This window comes from Nerophis ophidion, linkage group LG01 (genome assembly GCF_033978795.1).
Source record: "Nerophis ophidion isolate RoL-2023_Sa linkage group LG01, RoL_Noph_v1.0, whole genome shotgun sequence".
Lineage (NCBI taxonomy): Eukaryota > Metazoa > Chordata > Actinopteri > Syngnathiformes > Syngnathidae > Nerophis > Nerophis ophidion.
This window is the reverse complement of record NC_084611.1, coordinates 6,735,288-6,751,081: the sequence shown is the minus strand read 5'-3', so window position 1 is coordinate 6,751,081 and position 15,794 is coordinate 6,735,288. Positions and strand designations below refer to the sequence as shown.

The 15,794-nt window shown below is 40.4% G+C and overlaps 1 protein-coding gene across 2 annotated transcripts; it reads left to right on the top strand.

Annotated features, from left to right (window-relative positions):
• Positions 1-410: 410 nt before the first annotated feature.
• On the top strand, positions 411-15,300 carry LOC133549323 (zinc finger protein OZF-like). Of its 2 annotated transcripts, XM_061894737.1 has the most exons (3): positions 411-712; positions 8,455-8,823; positions 14,992-15,300. In XM_061894737.1, exons 1-3 carry the CDS (start codon positions 610-612, stop codon positions 14,994-14,996), a joined length of 477 nt encoding a protein of 158 aa, XP_061750721.1. In that variant the 5' UTR covers positions 411-609; the 3' UTR covers positions 14,997-15,300. The 2 variants fall into 2 exon arrangements, with proteins under 2 accessions (XP_061750721.1, XP_061750631.1); XM_061894647.1 differs by lacking the exon at positions 14,992-15,300 and having other exon boundaries at positions 8,455-10,835.
• Positions 15,301-15,794: the final 494 nt, after the last annotated feature.

Here is a 15,794-nt window from a genome sequence, read left to right as displayed (position 1 = left end):
TAAGAGCAATATTTATGTCAGCGTCTTTGTTTCCTCACCGAGTGCAGTTGGTCCGAGGTCGAGTACAAGTCATCCTTCAATGAGGATATTACTGATAAAAGTCAAGATTATAATGTTGAACATGTATACTGGGGTAGTGTGACTTTCACTCTTTCACAAGACTTACTTTGTCAAACAACTTGCCGTTTGCTTGAACCCACTAAAAGACAGAATACAACATTGTCCATTTTTGTTTCATTTCTATCTCCAAAGTATTTTGATATCAAAACTGTTTTCGCGATAAGGAACACTTCAATTATGAGCCAAAAATGTAATTTAATATGAAAAGGGCTGCCAGTTATTTAAAAAGTATTTTATTTTTTAAAGTGCAGTTGTTGACCGGAAGTTGCAAATTTCTGGCGCATGCGCAAACATCGAACAGTGGTCCAAGTCCAAGATGGCGGACTAAGCGACATGGCTCTTCGGAGAAGTTTCACATTTACGATCTTATAGATTCAAAAATAGCATCAAATACCTCAACTGTTCGCCTTTTCTTAAGCCCAGGAAACGGACTTTGAGTGTGGAGCGACGGCGTGTTAGCTGAAGTGAAGATTGAAGACGTGATAGAAGATGGACGACTACTGCTATGCTAAGATGGCGACGTCATGTCAAAGAGAAAGTGAAAGACAATCAGCGCCACCAACGGAGAACAATCTGAAAAGCCAAGATGAAGGTGAGTGTGTTGCGTTCCCTCATTTGAAAGCTATTTGACTTCCAAACCCTAAAAACTGAAATTATCCCACTTTGTTGAACAATGTAAACAAAGAACCTCGATCCAAAATGGCGGAAATGTCTGTTAGAAGTTACCGCAGTAGTAAACAGTAGGCAAGCAACGATACTTGGTATAATCCTGCGTGGATCCGCCTTTAAAAGCCTACTGAAATGAGATGTTCTTATTTAAACGGGGATAGCAGGTCCATTCTGTGTCATATTTGATCATTTTGCGATATTGCCATATTTTTGGTGAAAGGATTTAGTAGAGAACATCCACGATAATAATCACAACTGTTGGTCGCTAATAAAAAAGCCCTGCCTTTACCGGAAGTATGTGCGCGTGACGTCACGAGCTGAAGGGTTCCACACATATTCACATTGTTTTTAATGGGAGCCACCAGCAGTAAGAGCAATTTGGACCGAGAAAGCGACAATTTCCCCATTAGTTTGAGCGAGAATGAAAGATTTGTGAATTAGGATGTTGATAATGAATGTGGCTCCGAAATGACAACACTGGCACGGCTTCTTAAAGACGGGCTCTTTACTTGAGTTTATGCCGTGAAAACTACAGGACAAGACACGAAATACAATGGTTTTAGAAATAGTTCAGTCCCAGGCAAATAAGGTGCTAAACAGAATAGCTACCTCGCGGCCGCCTGCCACTTCGGAGGTTCTTGGGCAGCAAATATTTCAGTCTTGTGCAACTAAATGAGCGTACAAAAATTAAACCAATGCACTCCACAAATATACAGAACAATTCGACACAATATGACAAATACCTTGTTCAGCTAGCCAAATGTTCTTACTGCTGCTTAAAGTCTTTTGCATGTCTGCAACCCCAAATACTACACCAAAATCTCGCGAGAAAAGCGGTGTGACAAAGGAAATAAATTGCCCCTTTTGTAGTAAACCAAATGTGTCTTATTTACAAAAAATATAACATGACTTCAAAACCATAACTCTTTTCAAGAAAAAATGTTAACCCTTTAAACAAGAAATATTAAGTGTAAGTTTTCAACAACACTTACAGTGAAGGACTAGAAGAGGGAAAAAAGTGACGGCTCCAGGCGACGGCAGTGTGAGCGTTTCAGATGTAATTAGACACATTTACTAGGATAATTCTGGAAGATCCCTTATCTGCTTATTGTTTCAATAGTGTTTTAGTGAGATTTTAAAGATTAGAAAGGCATACCTCGAGGTCGGATGGCTGCGGTGAACACGAAGTGTCTCAGAGAGAAGCCGAGGAGCCAAGCTCACAGCTGCTTTTTAGACAGCTGCTGCAGGACGACGAATAATCCAATGATGTCTCCGGTAAAATATATATCTAAATTTCCCCATCCAAAAACATGCTGGTTGACGTCGAGAAAACATGTTGGTTTGACCGCTCTGCTTCACAACAAACAAAGAAACACCGGCTGTGTCTCGGTTGCTAAAGGCAGCTGCAATCCACCGCTTACCACCAACAGCATTCTTCTTTATAGTCTCCATTATTAAATGGACAAATTGCAAAAGATTCAGCAACACAGATGTCCAAAATACTGTGTAATTATGCGGTTAAAGCAGACGACTTTTAGCCGCGAGTGGTGCAGCGCTAATATTTCTTACTCACAGTCAAAGAACAATTTTACAAGGTTAGAATATAAATGAATACGCATTAAACTTTTCTTGTTGCACTCAAAGAACAATTTACAAGTTTCCATATTACTTATAGTCTGCTATAATCAAGGAATAGATTAGAACAAAAAGATTTACTGACATTATATTCAATTATTGATGATTTATGGTTGCCACAGGATGTCTTTGTGGCTTGTGCAGCCCTTTGAGACACTCGATATTTAGGGCTATATAAGTAAACATTGATAGATTGATTGATTGACTCCTGGTCTGTGCTTTAAGAAAAAATACAATTATTAATTATTCATTAAGTACTAAAAACTAAACAAAGGATAAATGTACACAGATAAGCCATGTAGCAGCTAAAACACATTCATTAAAGACAAAACACCAATTGTAGGAATTTGTTACAAAATGTCGTCATTTGACTTGCATTACTTCAGTGTTTCTCAAATGGGGGTACTTGAAGGTATCCCAGGGGGAACATGAGATTTTTTTTAAATATTATAAAAATAGCAAAAATTCAAAAATCCTTTATAAATGTATTTATTCCATAATACTTCAATAAAGTATGAATTTAAGTTCAAAAAATGAACATCAAATCAAGTACTTGGCTATTCCATTAATTACCCTAACCCAGAGTTTCCCCCCCATGCCATGATGGTTTGTTCCTACCTGGCGGTGCCGCACGGCACCAACTGTCAATCAACTATCGATGGAGAAAACAATGGAGGCGTGGTTAAAGGGGAACATTATCACCAAACCTATGCAAGCGTCAATATATACCTTGATGGTGCAGAAAAAAGACCATGTATTTTTTTAACCGATTTCCGAACTCTAAACGGGTGAATTTTGGCAAATTAAACGCCTTTCTGTTTATCGGTCTTTTAGCGATGACGTCAGAACGTGACGTCACCGAGGTAACACCCCCCCCCCGCCATATTCATTTTCACATTACAAACACAGGGTCTCAGCTCTGTTATTTTCCGTTTTTTCGACTATTTTTTGGAACCTTGGAGACATCATGCCTCGTCGGTGTGTTGTCGGAGGGTGTAACAACACTAACAGGGAGGGATTCAAGTTGCACCACTGGCCCAAAGATGAGAAAGTGTCTGCCGCCAGACCCACATTGAATGTACCAAAGAGTCTTCACATTTGACCGGCGATGCTAAGACAGACATGGCACAGAGATGTATGGATAACCTGCAGATGCATTTGCAACGATTAAGTCAACGAAATCACAAAGGTGAGTTTTGTTGATGTTGTTGACTTATGTGCTAATCAGACATATTTGGTCACGGCATGACTGCCAGCTAATCGATGCTAACATGCTACGCTAATCGATGCTAACATGCTATTTACGCTAGCTGTATGTAGATTTGAAACTAGATACCCACATTTAATGCGAAACAAACACTTACCAATCGACGGATTTAAGTTGCTCCAGTGTCACAAGATGCGAAAGTCCTGATCGTTTGGTCCGCACATTTTACCGGCGATGCTAATAAGGCAGCCATGCTATGGGCCACTTCATTAGGTACACCCACGCTATGGCCAAATAGCGTCAATAGCTATTCGCTCAGTAGCTTCAGTTTCTTCTTCAATTTCGTTTTTGCTATCTGCCTCCATACTCCAACCATCTGTTTCAATACATGCGTAATCTGTTGAATCGCTTAAGCCGCTGAAATCCGAGTCTGAATCCGAGCTAATGTCGCTATATCTTGCTGTGGTAACCACCATGTTGTTTGTATTGGCAGCACTGTGTGACGTCACAGGGAAATGGATAGTGGTTTCGAAGATAGTGAAAATGAGGCACTTTAAAGCTTTATTTAGGGATATTCCTGGAGGTGTAAAATTTTGAAAAAAAAATTAAAAAAATACAACAAGCCACTGGGAAGTGATTTTTATTGGTTTTAACCCTTTTGAAATTGTGATAATGTTCCCCTTTAAAGCGTAGCAGTAATGCAGCTGAAAACGAGGAGGAACATGTGCCAAATATGGCCAAACCAGAGCCGGCACAATTCAGACCGTCTTCCGAAGAAGGCACTCCGGCATATTCAGTTGTGGTCTATTTTCCAATATTGCAGATTTCTTTGACTTTATCGTTGGAAATGCATCTGCTTTGAGTGTCGCAGGATATCCACACATTCTTGCAATCTCTGTCGTAGCATAGCTGTCGTCGGTAAAATGTGCGGAACAAACTTTCGCATCTTTTTGAATCCGTCCCTGTTAGTGTTGTTACACCCTCCGACAACACACCGACGAGGCATGATGTCTCCAAGGTACGGGAAAACAGTCGAAAAAACAGAAAATAACAAAGCTGATTTGACCTGGTGCGTGAATTAAGATTGAGAAAATGGCGGATCGCTTCATGTTGTGACGTCACGGGTGAAAGGTCATCGCTCCAACAATTGAAATTAATTGATCAATTGATCAATTGAAAGGCGTTTAAATCGCCAAATTCACCCTTTTAGAGTTCTGAAATTGGTTAAAAAAAATATGGTCTTTTTTCTGCAACATCAAGGTATATATTGACGCTTACATAGGTCTGCTGTTATAAGGGGAACATTATCACAATTTCAAAAGGGTTAAAAACAATAAAAATCAGTTCCCAGTGGCTTGTTGTATTTTTTGAATTTTTTTTCAAAATTTTACCGGTCTCGGAATATCCCTAAATAAAGCTTCGAAGTGCCTTATTTTCGATATCTTCGAAACCACTATCCATTTCCCTGTGACGTCACACAGTGCTGCCAAAATAAACAACATGGCGGATACCACAGCAAGATATAGCGACATTAGCTCGGATTCAAACTCGGATTTCAGCGTCTTAAGCGATTCAACAGATTACGCATGTATTGAAATGGATGGTTGGAGTATGAAAGTATTGAAGAAGAAACTGAAGCTATTGAGCGAATAGCTATTGACGCTATTCATAGCCATAGCATGGCCGAATAGCTGCGTTAGCATCGCCGGTAAAATGTGCGGACCAAACGATCAGGACTTTCGCATCTTTTGACACTGGAGCAACTTAAATCCGTCAATTGGTAAGTGTTTTTTTCCGCATTAAATGTGGGTGGAAGGAAACGTAATAAAGTTGCAAATGCATCTGCAGGTTATCCGTACATCTCTGTGCCATGTCTGCTTTAGCACCGCCGGTAAATAGCATGTTAGCGTCGATTAGCGTAGCATGTTAGCATCGATTAGCTGGCAGTCATGCCGCGACCAAATATGTCTGATTGCACATAAGTCAACATCAACAAAACTCACCTTTGTGATTTCGTTGACTTTATCGTTGCAAATGCATCTGCAGGTTATCCATACATCTCTGTGCCATGTCTGTCAGTAAAACGTGGAGACACTCCCGCACATTCAATAAGGGTCTGGCGGCAGACACTTTCGCATCTTCGGGCCAGTAGTGCAACTTGAATCCCTCCCTGTTAGTGTTGTTACACCCTCCGACAACACACCGACGAGGCATGATGTCTCCAAGGTTCCAAAAAATAGTCAAAAAAACGGAAAATAACAGAGCTGTGACCCGGTGTTTGTAATGTGTTGAAAATGAAAATGGCGGCTGTATTACCTCGGCGACGTCACATTCTGACGTCATCGCCTCCAGCGCGATAAACAGAAAGGCGTTTAATTCGCCAAAATTCACTAATTTTTCCTGCACCATCAAGGCATATATTGACGCCTACATATGTCTGGTGATAATGTTCCCCTTTAAAGAAAATCTCCTTGTTAACAAAAGATTAAAAACACACGACGAAGGTCACAAGGGATCAATGTACCCGGACTATGGACTTAAAAAATTCCGTACCGTGAGTTCCCTTCATCCATGGCTCCAACATGTTTCCTCTTCATGTGCTCCCGCCGCAATGTTGTACTTTCTTGCCAGGCGAGGTCCACGCTGCACATTTTGCAGGAAACGCTCTTCTTTGTAGTCTTTAAAGTAAAGTGTCTGCACACTTTTGAGGACTTAGGTCGTTCACTTTTCTCCACAGAAGCAATAACCTCAAGATGTCTCTCCGCGGAACTATCAGTACTGCTTTCCTCTGTCATTTTTTGAATGTTTCTAGGCACAAAGACTATAAAAATGTGAGTCATTAACCTCCCTGCTTGGCACCCAGCATCAAAAGTTGGAATTGGGGGTTAAATCACCAAATATGATTCCTGGGCGCGGCCACCGCTGCTGCTCACTGCTCCCCCCACCTCCCAGGGGGTGATCAAGGGTGATGAGTCAAATGCAGAGCATCATTTTGCCACACTTAGTGTGTGTGACTATCATTGTTACTTTAACTTTAAAGGAGACGGCGTGGTCACATGATCTGCACATGACACATCATTGGCTGGCTGACTCTCCCCTCATTAGACGTAGCCGCAGCGCATGTGCATAGCATAGATCCAACGAATTGGTGACTTAATTAATCGCCAACTCATTTTATAATTGATTTTAATCGATTTAATTGATTAGTTGTTGCTGGTTGTAACTAATCGGCGGCCTTGTCCTTCCGACCAAAGAGCGGAGTTGTTGTTGTGTCTATAGGCCCGGAGTCGCTCTGCAGGCAGTGCAAGCAAAGTTCAACTCCCGGGTGTTGTTGAGGAGGGAGGGAGGGTAGTCAGAGTGTCCCTCGCTGAGGTGTCCTTCGGGGATGTTTCCCAACAGCCTTTTTTCTGTTCTTGAGCAGCGTCAAGGAGTTAGATTGTAGATTAGGAATGTTTTTTTTCCAAGCGAGTGGACATTTTCATGGCCTGTCTGCTCTAATCGTCCATGTCAGGTCTAAGCCAAATTTTTCAAATCCAGCAAGCCTCTCTTTGATTTCATCCATCTTGTGATTTAGTTCAGAAATGGCCACAGTCTGTGATCCCACAGCTCGACCCAGGCCTTCCATTGCCAGGGACAGCCTTTGTAAGTGAGTGGGCGAGTAAGGAGAGGTAGTGGTAGCATGTGCAGGAGTGTTAATAGCATGATGGATGTCCGCTTGTGCCCTGTGGAAATAATAAATAAAGTGAGCAAGTTGTAACTAATCGACGGCCTCGACCTTCCAACCAGAGAGCGGAGCTTTATGGACCCAGTGTTACCCCCGACAAAACATGGACCCTGGAGGGAAGGTCTCAACTGCGCTCCTCGACCACGGTCTGGGAGCCCACAAACAGGAAAGGTGTAAAGCAACCCTTGCAGAGCGGCGGCTCCCTGTTTAAAGTGTCACCTTTATTGTTAGTTTAGAAGCCCAAATACCTCCATATTGCACTTCACACACCCTCTTTATTAACCAGTAGAATTGTCCTTTGTTGCCTTTCTTTCTCTCCACGATGTTATTGCTTGTATGCACTTGGTGTGTGCGTTTTGACACACTCAACATCATGCGCCTCGGCTCTGTAGTCACCGCCACACAGCAGCATTCAGATGAAAGAACGGTACCTGTGAAGACTCTTCTTCGGCATGGTAATGCCGGTGTAGTTTTCCCGTGGATGCGTCGAAGCAGAACACAGCAAAGGTAAGATATAAGGTATTTATTTAATAACAAAAGGCTATGAACAAAAACACTGGTGTAAAGAGAAAAGGCAAACAAAAGACGCTAGCGTGAAAGCTAGGATAAAACACAAGGAAAACTAAAACTTGGTACGAGGACACAAAAGAGTAAACAAAAACATTCAGCATGAAAGCTGGAATATAAAGTGGCTTAGCGTGAGAGCTAGCGAGAAAATACATACGAAGGATGAGAGTCGTCACTGATGCGCGTGGGCAAATTAGGATCCGAGAATGAGTAAACAGAAAAGGTGAGCTTAAATAGGAGGGTGAAAATTAGTAGCAGGTGTGCGGGGCGAGACTAACAGGTGGACTGATGTGTAACCATAGTGATGGACAAAAACAGGAAATAAACAGGTCAGACTGAGAATGAAAAAACAAACACGTGAAGATCTGAGCAGCAGATCGCAACAGTACCAGTACTATTCAAAGGTGGTATAGTACCAATTTCAATTGATTAGTACCACAATACTTTATTAGTAGCAGTATACTGTACAACACTACTACACACACATACAGTACATAGAAGAACGTGTGTTTTTGTTGTTTGTGTCTTGCAGACGTCCAGCAGCTGATGAGTAATCCAGAAGAAGTTTCCCCTCAGTCAGGGGGGAGCTCCACTTTGAAGCAGGAGACTCCACAACCACCCTGCATTAAAAAGGAAGAGGAGGAACTCTGCATCACTCAGGAGGGAGAGTGTCTTCTAGGACGAGAGGAAGCTGATTACACCAAGTTTCCACTGACTGTTGTCTCTGTGAAGACTGAAGATGATGAAGAGAAACCACAAGTAGACAACCTCTTAGCTCCACTATCAGATAGTGAGGCTGAAGAGGAGGCTGAAGAACCTTTGAGCAGCGATACAGACTGTGAAGGTGATATGAGGACTCACACTGACAACAAACACTCTGAATGCTCTGCAAAGAAGAGAGGTAAAACATGTTTGAGCTGCTCAGTTTGTGCTGAAAGTTTTACTAACAAGAGCAATTTAAATCGACACATGAGAACACACACAGGAGATAAACCATTCAATTGTTTAGTTTGTGCTAAAAGCTTTTCTCAAAATAGCAATTTGACTAAACACATGAGAACACACACTGGTGATAAACCATTCAATTGTTCATTTTGTGCTAAAATATTTTCTGTTAAGTGGGGTTTGACCAAACACATGAGAACACACACTGGTGATAAACCATTCAATTGTTCAGTTTGTGCTAAAAGATTTTCTGTGAGGTGGGGTTTGACTCAACACATGAGAACACACACGGGTGAAAGAACATATAAATGTTCAGTTTGTGGCGTAAGCTTTTCCCAAAATGGCCATTTGATTCAACACATGAGAACACACACAGGTGAAAAAACATTTAAATGTTCAGTTTGTGGAAAAAGCTTTTCTCAAAATAGCATTTTGTTTCAACACATGAGAACACACACGGGTGAAAAACCATTTAAATGTTCAGTTTGTGGCGTAAACTTTTCTCAAAATGGCCATTTGACTCAACACATGAAAACACACACAGGTGAAAAAACATTTAAATGTTCAGTTTGTGGAAAAAGCTTTTCTCAAAATAGCTATTTCACTGAACACATGAGAACACACACAGGTGAAAAACCATTTAAGTGTTCTGTTTGTGGCAAAAGTTTTTCTCAAAATAACATTTTGTTTCAACACATGAGAACACACACAGGGGAAAAACCATTTAAATGTTCAGTTTGTGGCGTAAGCTTTTCTCAAAAAAGCCATTTGACTGTACACAAGAGAACGCACACGGGCGAAAAACCATTTAGTTGTTCAGTTTGTGGCAAAAGCTTTTCTGGTAAGAGCACTTTGATTGAACACATAAGAACACACACAGGTGAAACGCCATATAAGTGTTCAGTTTGTGGCAAAAGCTTTTCTAAAAATTGCCCACTGACGAGACACATGAGAACACACACAGGTGAAAAACCATTTAGTTGTTCAGTGTGCTGTAAAAGATTCACTCATAAAGCAGCCACAGTAAAACACATAAGAACACACAAGGGAAAATAAGCAAATAGCTGTTTAGTTTGTGGTATGTTGCTCATGTGGCGACATCCACCCTACCCAGGACCTCCTCACTGCTTCTTTCACAAATATCTAAGGTATTCCTAAAAACTTGGATTATTGGAAGAATACTTTTATTTAGCTGCCAACTTTTCCTCCTCAGACTGATTGATGTGCAAATCAGAGACATATGAACAATTAACCCCCAACACCCTCAACCCAACCCCCACCTCCCTGGACTTTCGGGCATAACAGCTTCAATCAGGCCCGCGAGATGAGTTTGCGAAGTGTAAAAGTCGGCTGTATTTTTTAATGAAATAAAACTGCTGTTCTAATTGTGTCCACTGGATGTCACAATAGTAAGTCTGTTGGCAAGCAAATAGTTTATACCGGGGCGAGCAAGTATACCAAGCAAGAGGTACACGGTAAAGCGGGGCTGTGACTCCTCCCCCTCCAGCCAACGTAAAAGAGGAGTAAAATAATCAATCAGTAACCCCACTTCAAATGCAGCATGAGACACTGCACACTGATATAGTTCTGTGAAAATGATTGTCTTCTGTGCAAATGTAAAGAAAGTGAACAGTGTGTGATTTACTGCAATACTGTCAGTAAGTGTCTTACTGCCATCAGCAGCACTAAGAACATTTGGCTAGCTGAACCAGGTATTTGTCATATTGTGTCGAATTGTTGTGTATATTTGTAAAGTACATTGGTTTCATTATTGTACGCTCATTTAGTTGCACAAGACTGAAATATTTGCTGCCCAAGAACCTCCGAAGTGGCAGACGGCCACGAGGTAGCTATTCTGTTTAGCACCTTATTTGCTTGTGACTGTACTATTTCTAAAACCAATGTATTTCATGTCTTGTCCTGTAGTTTTCCCGGCATGAACTCAAGTAAAGAGCCCGTCTTTAAGAAGCCGTGCCAGTGTTGTCATTTCGGAGCCACGCTGTCAGTCTTTCAACTTTTTATGTGTGCTTTGTTGAAATTGTTCACACATTGCACTGCTTTTATTTTTCTGTCAATACACATTATGTCTAGAAGACAGGAAGTAACTCAACACTCTTGAATAGTTTCTACCTCAGTGTGTATGGTTTGTTGAGTTAGCACAGGATTAATATGTGGAAATGACAAGTGAGGTAGTTGATGTGAATTGTGAATTATATTTATATAGCGCTTTTCTCAAGTGACTCAAAGCGCTTTACATAGTGAAACCCAATATCTAAGTTACATTTAAACCAGTGTGGGTGGCACTGGGAGCAGGTGGGTAAAGCGTCTTGCCCAAGGACACAACGGCAGTAACTAGGATGGCACAAACGGGAATCGAACCTGCAACCCTCAAGTTGCTGGCACGGCCACTCTACCAACCGAGTTATGCCGCCCCTATAGAATAGTTTTTATTCATTTTTGTTTTGGTCTTCTCGATGGGTTTTTACTTAAAGTTCAGTTGCTTTAATTAATATATTAATTAATTAAAGCACAATTAATTAGATCAATTGTGTTCTTCAGGGTGTCTTTAAATATGTACCTTTTTTTCTTCCTGTAAATGTTTAACTAACTTGAGGTGTTTTGTCAAGAGGATTATTTGTGATATGTACATTTTCAGAGTGTGCTTGTTCTATTTTGGGCCGAAATAAAATAAAGAAAACAATCTGAAGTTAGCTAAAATGAGTTTGACAGCCCTGCTGTAATCTGACTCATGTGAGCAGGTTACTGTATAAACACATTTTGTTATAAGTTATAAAAATGTGTTCAGTTCTCAGAGACACATCAATGTCAGGCTGACAATCGCTCTTCCGCTTTCTCCAAACACGAGAACAAAGCAGCTCCTACTGACTTGTGATTGGTCAGACCGTGCCGATCTTAATCACATGGCTAATTGCAATATAATAAATTGCAACATAATTGAATATCTTATATGCTCAGACAGTAATGTGTTTATATAAGTTTAGGTTGTGTTATGATGTTTGTAATGGGGAAAGACGTTAATGTGTCTTGTTTTCATGTTTGCATTTAAGATAGTTGACATTTGTTAACTGGTGATTAGTGATGTTAAGTGCCTAAGATGGTAGTTATTGATTAGCAGTGCGATGAGGGCTTTCTGCTGGTGAGTGATTAGCACTACAGTTAGAGCCACCTATCGCCAGGTAGAAATGAGCAGTTTCACCAACATTTTGATGTGAAACCATATTACTAACTGTCTGCTGTTTTACAGGATTCATGGAAGTTTATTGTCATAGCAGCACACGATACACATGAGATGGCACACAATTTAGTAGCAGGTGAACAATAGGATTGGTCCTGGTGGAGATCTACACTCTTAGGGCTTTTCTTCTTTATTCAAAGTCATGATTTGACTTTCTAAAGGTTTTTAACTAAAACCACTAAGTAGGTTGAAAAATATTTGTGTGTTTCTTGTTGTGTTTAAAATGTCTGATTTTTTTCTTCAATGTTTGCCCTTTTTCTGGTTTGAACAACAGCCATCGAAAAAGTCTGTGCATGTGCTTGTATATATATATATATATATATATATATATATATATATATATATTTAATATTTTTTTTATTGTCAAAGAGTAGTTGTCGATTATTTAATGTGAGATACTTCTGCCATCTATTGTTTTAAAGCAAAATTCAATTGCCTTTATTTTGTAGTACAAAATGTATATCCTTAATCTGTTTTGGGTAACTTTCACCTAGATACATTGGGGAGGACACGACATGAGTGGTCAAGTCACACTGACCAAGTTGGGGGTTGACACCACATGGGACATTGAACAGTGGACAATTGCGTAAGTTGTCATGAAAGGAATCAGGTCATCATGGAGTTTATAAAAAGGAGAGAAAGACCAACCCGGATGGGCTCTCTTAAAGGGGAACATTATCACAATTTCAAAAGGGTTAAAAACAATAAAAATCAGTTCCCAGTGGCTTGTTGTATTTTTTGAAGTTTTTTTTCAAAATTTTACCGGTCTCGGAATATCCCTAAATAAAGCTTTAAAGTGCCTTATTTTCGCTCTCTGCGAAGACACTGGCCATTTCCCTGTGACGTCACACAGTGCTGCCAATGTAAACAAACAATGGGAATACCACAGCAAGATATAGCGACATTAGCTCGGATTCAAACTCGGATTTCAGCGACTTAAGCGATTCAACAGATTACGCATGTATTGAAACAGATGGTTCGAGTATGAAAGTATTGAAGAAGAAACTGAAGCTATTGAACAAATAGCTATTGACGCTATTCATAGCCATAGCATGGCCGAATAGCTGCGTTAGCATCGCCGGTAAAATGTGCGGACCAAACGACCAGGACTTTCGCATCTTTTGACACTGGAGCAACTTAAATCCTTCGATTGGTAAGTGTTTGTTTCGCATTAAATGTGGGTGGAAGGAAACGTAATATAGTTGCAAATGCATCTGCAGGTTATCCATACATCTCTGTGCCATGTCTGCTTTAGCACCGCCGGTAAATAGCATGTTAGCATCGATTAGGTGGCAATCAACATCAACGAAACTCACCTTTGTGATTTTGTTGACTATCGTTGCAAATGCATCTGCAGGTTATCCATACATCTCTGTGCCATGTCTGTCATCGCCGGTCAAATGTGGAGACACTCTGGCACATTCAATGGGGGTCTGGCGGCAGACACTTTGGCATCTTGGGGCCAGTGGTGCAACTTGAATCCCTCCCTGTTAGTGTTGTTACACCCTCCGACAACACACCGACGAGGCATGATGTCTCCAAGGTTCCAAAAAATAGTCAAAAAAACGGAAAATAACAGAGCTGAGACCCGGTGTTTGTAATGTGTTGAAAATGAAAATGGTGGGTGTGTTACCTCGGCGACGTCACATTCTGACATCATCGCCTCCAGCTCGATAAACAGAAAGGCGTTTAATTCGCCAAAATTCACCCATATAGAGTTCGGAAATCGGTTAAAAAAATAGATGGTCTTTTTTCTGCACCATCAAGGTATATATTGACGCTTACATAGGTCTGCTGATAATGTTCCTCTTTAAAGGCCTACTGAAAGCCACTACTAGCCACCACGCAGTCTGATAGTTTATATATCAATGATGAAATATTAACATTGCAACACATGCCAATACGGCATTTTTAGTTTACTAAATTACAATTTTAAATTTCCCGCGAAGTATCCTGTTGAAAACGTCGCGGAATGCTGACGCTTATGTTGACGCGTGTTTGTGACGTTATTGGTTGGAGGGGACATTTCAGCCCAGCACCACACACGGCTAAAAGTTGTCTCTTTTCATCGCATAATTACACAGTCTTTTGGACATCTGTCTTGCTGAATCTTTTGCAATTTGTTCAATTAATAATGGAGACTATAAAGAAGAATGCTGTTGGTGGAAAGCGGTGGATTGCAACTGCCTTTAGCAACCCAAACACAGCCGGTGTTTCTTTGTTTGTTGTGAAGCTTTAACACAGAGCGGTCAAGCGAACATGTTTCTCTACCACATGTCAACCAATTGTGATATTAAGTCGGCTCTTACCGGAGACTTCAGCGGATTATGCGACCTCCTCCTGCAGAAGTTGTCAAAAAGGCAGCTGTGATCTTGGCTCCTCCATTGGCTTCTCTCAGAGACACTGGCGTTCACCGCAGCCCCCCGACTTCCAGGTATGACTTTATAATCTCACTAAAACACTAGTAACACAATAAGCAGATAAGGTATTTTCCAGAATTATCCTAGTAAATGTGTCTAATAACTTCTGAATCGCTCTCACTGCCTTTTTTTTTTTTTTTCCTAGTGCTTCACTCTAACTTTCCATATCCACGAATCTTTCATCCTCGCTCAAATTAATGGGAAAATCGTCGCTTTCTCGGCCCAAATTGCTCCTGCTGCTGGTGGCTATGATTATAAACAATGTGAGGATGTGAAGAGCCCTACAACCCGTGACGTCACGCGCACTTTTTTTACTTCCGGTACAGGCAAGGCTTTTTAATTAGCGACCAAAAGTTGCAAACTTTATCGTGGATGTTCTCTACTAAATCCTTTCAGCAAAAATATGTCAATATTTTCATGTGATGTGATTGTTACATTCTTATTTCAGAGTAACCACGCAGCGGCATGACCATTTCAACAAGGACAGAATACACAACCTCTGGATTCATGGAACTTCTCTGCATATATTGTTTGAAATATTCAATACATTTTACATAAATATATTAAACATCTTTTTTTTTTTTGTTCAAAAAAGTTTCCTCATGACTTATTATTCATATACTTTTCAATGTTTCTTGTAGTCAGACAATAGATATCGTTTGTCCAAAACTATAGTTTAAGTTAATATGTTAACCCCTAATATAAATACAATAATCATAAGACAAAACATTGTGTAGCACAAACAATTGGGACAAGTTTAGGGAGATTTTGACAAAGTGTGTGTGGTGGGGGGAGGGGGGAAGGGGCTGATGACATCACTAGCCAGAACATGTATTTTAAAATAACTTAAAAACCTCAATGGTAGAAACTAATGTTTACAGCACAAACATGTTGCAGTGTTATTTTGATATTTGCAATAATAAAGTGGGAAACTTCATTCAGGTCCGTGTAACAGGTTCTTTTTTTATTTATTTTTTCACAAAATGTTTAAACAAAACCTTAATTCGCAGAATATACTGCACAAGTCAAGAAAACATTTTAACAAACCATTTAATTCCCATGTTGTTGTTACGGCTCAGATTACTGCCAACATCGCTCATCTAATTGACCCTGTTACACTGGGGTAGTGTGACTTTCACACTTTCACAAGACTTACTTTGTCAAACAACTTGCCGTTTGCTTGAACCCACGAATACATTGGTCCCCATCCTTTTTGTATCTGCGGACCGGTCAACGCTTAATAATTTGTCC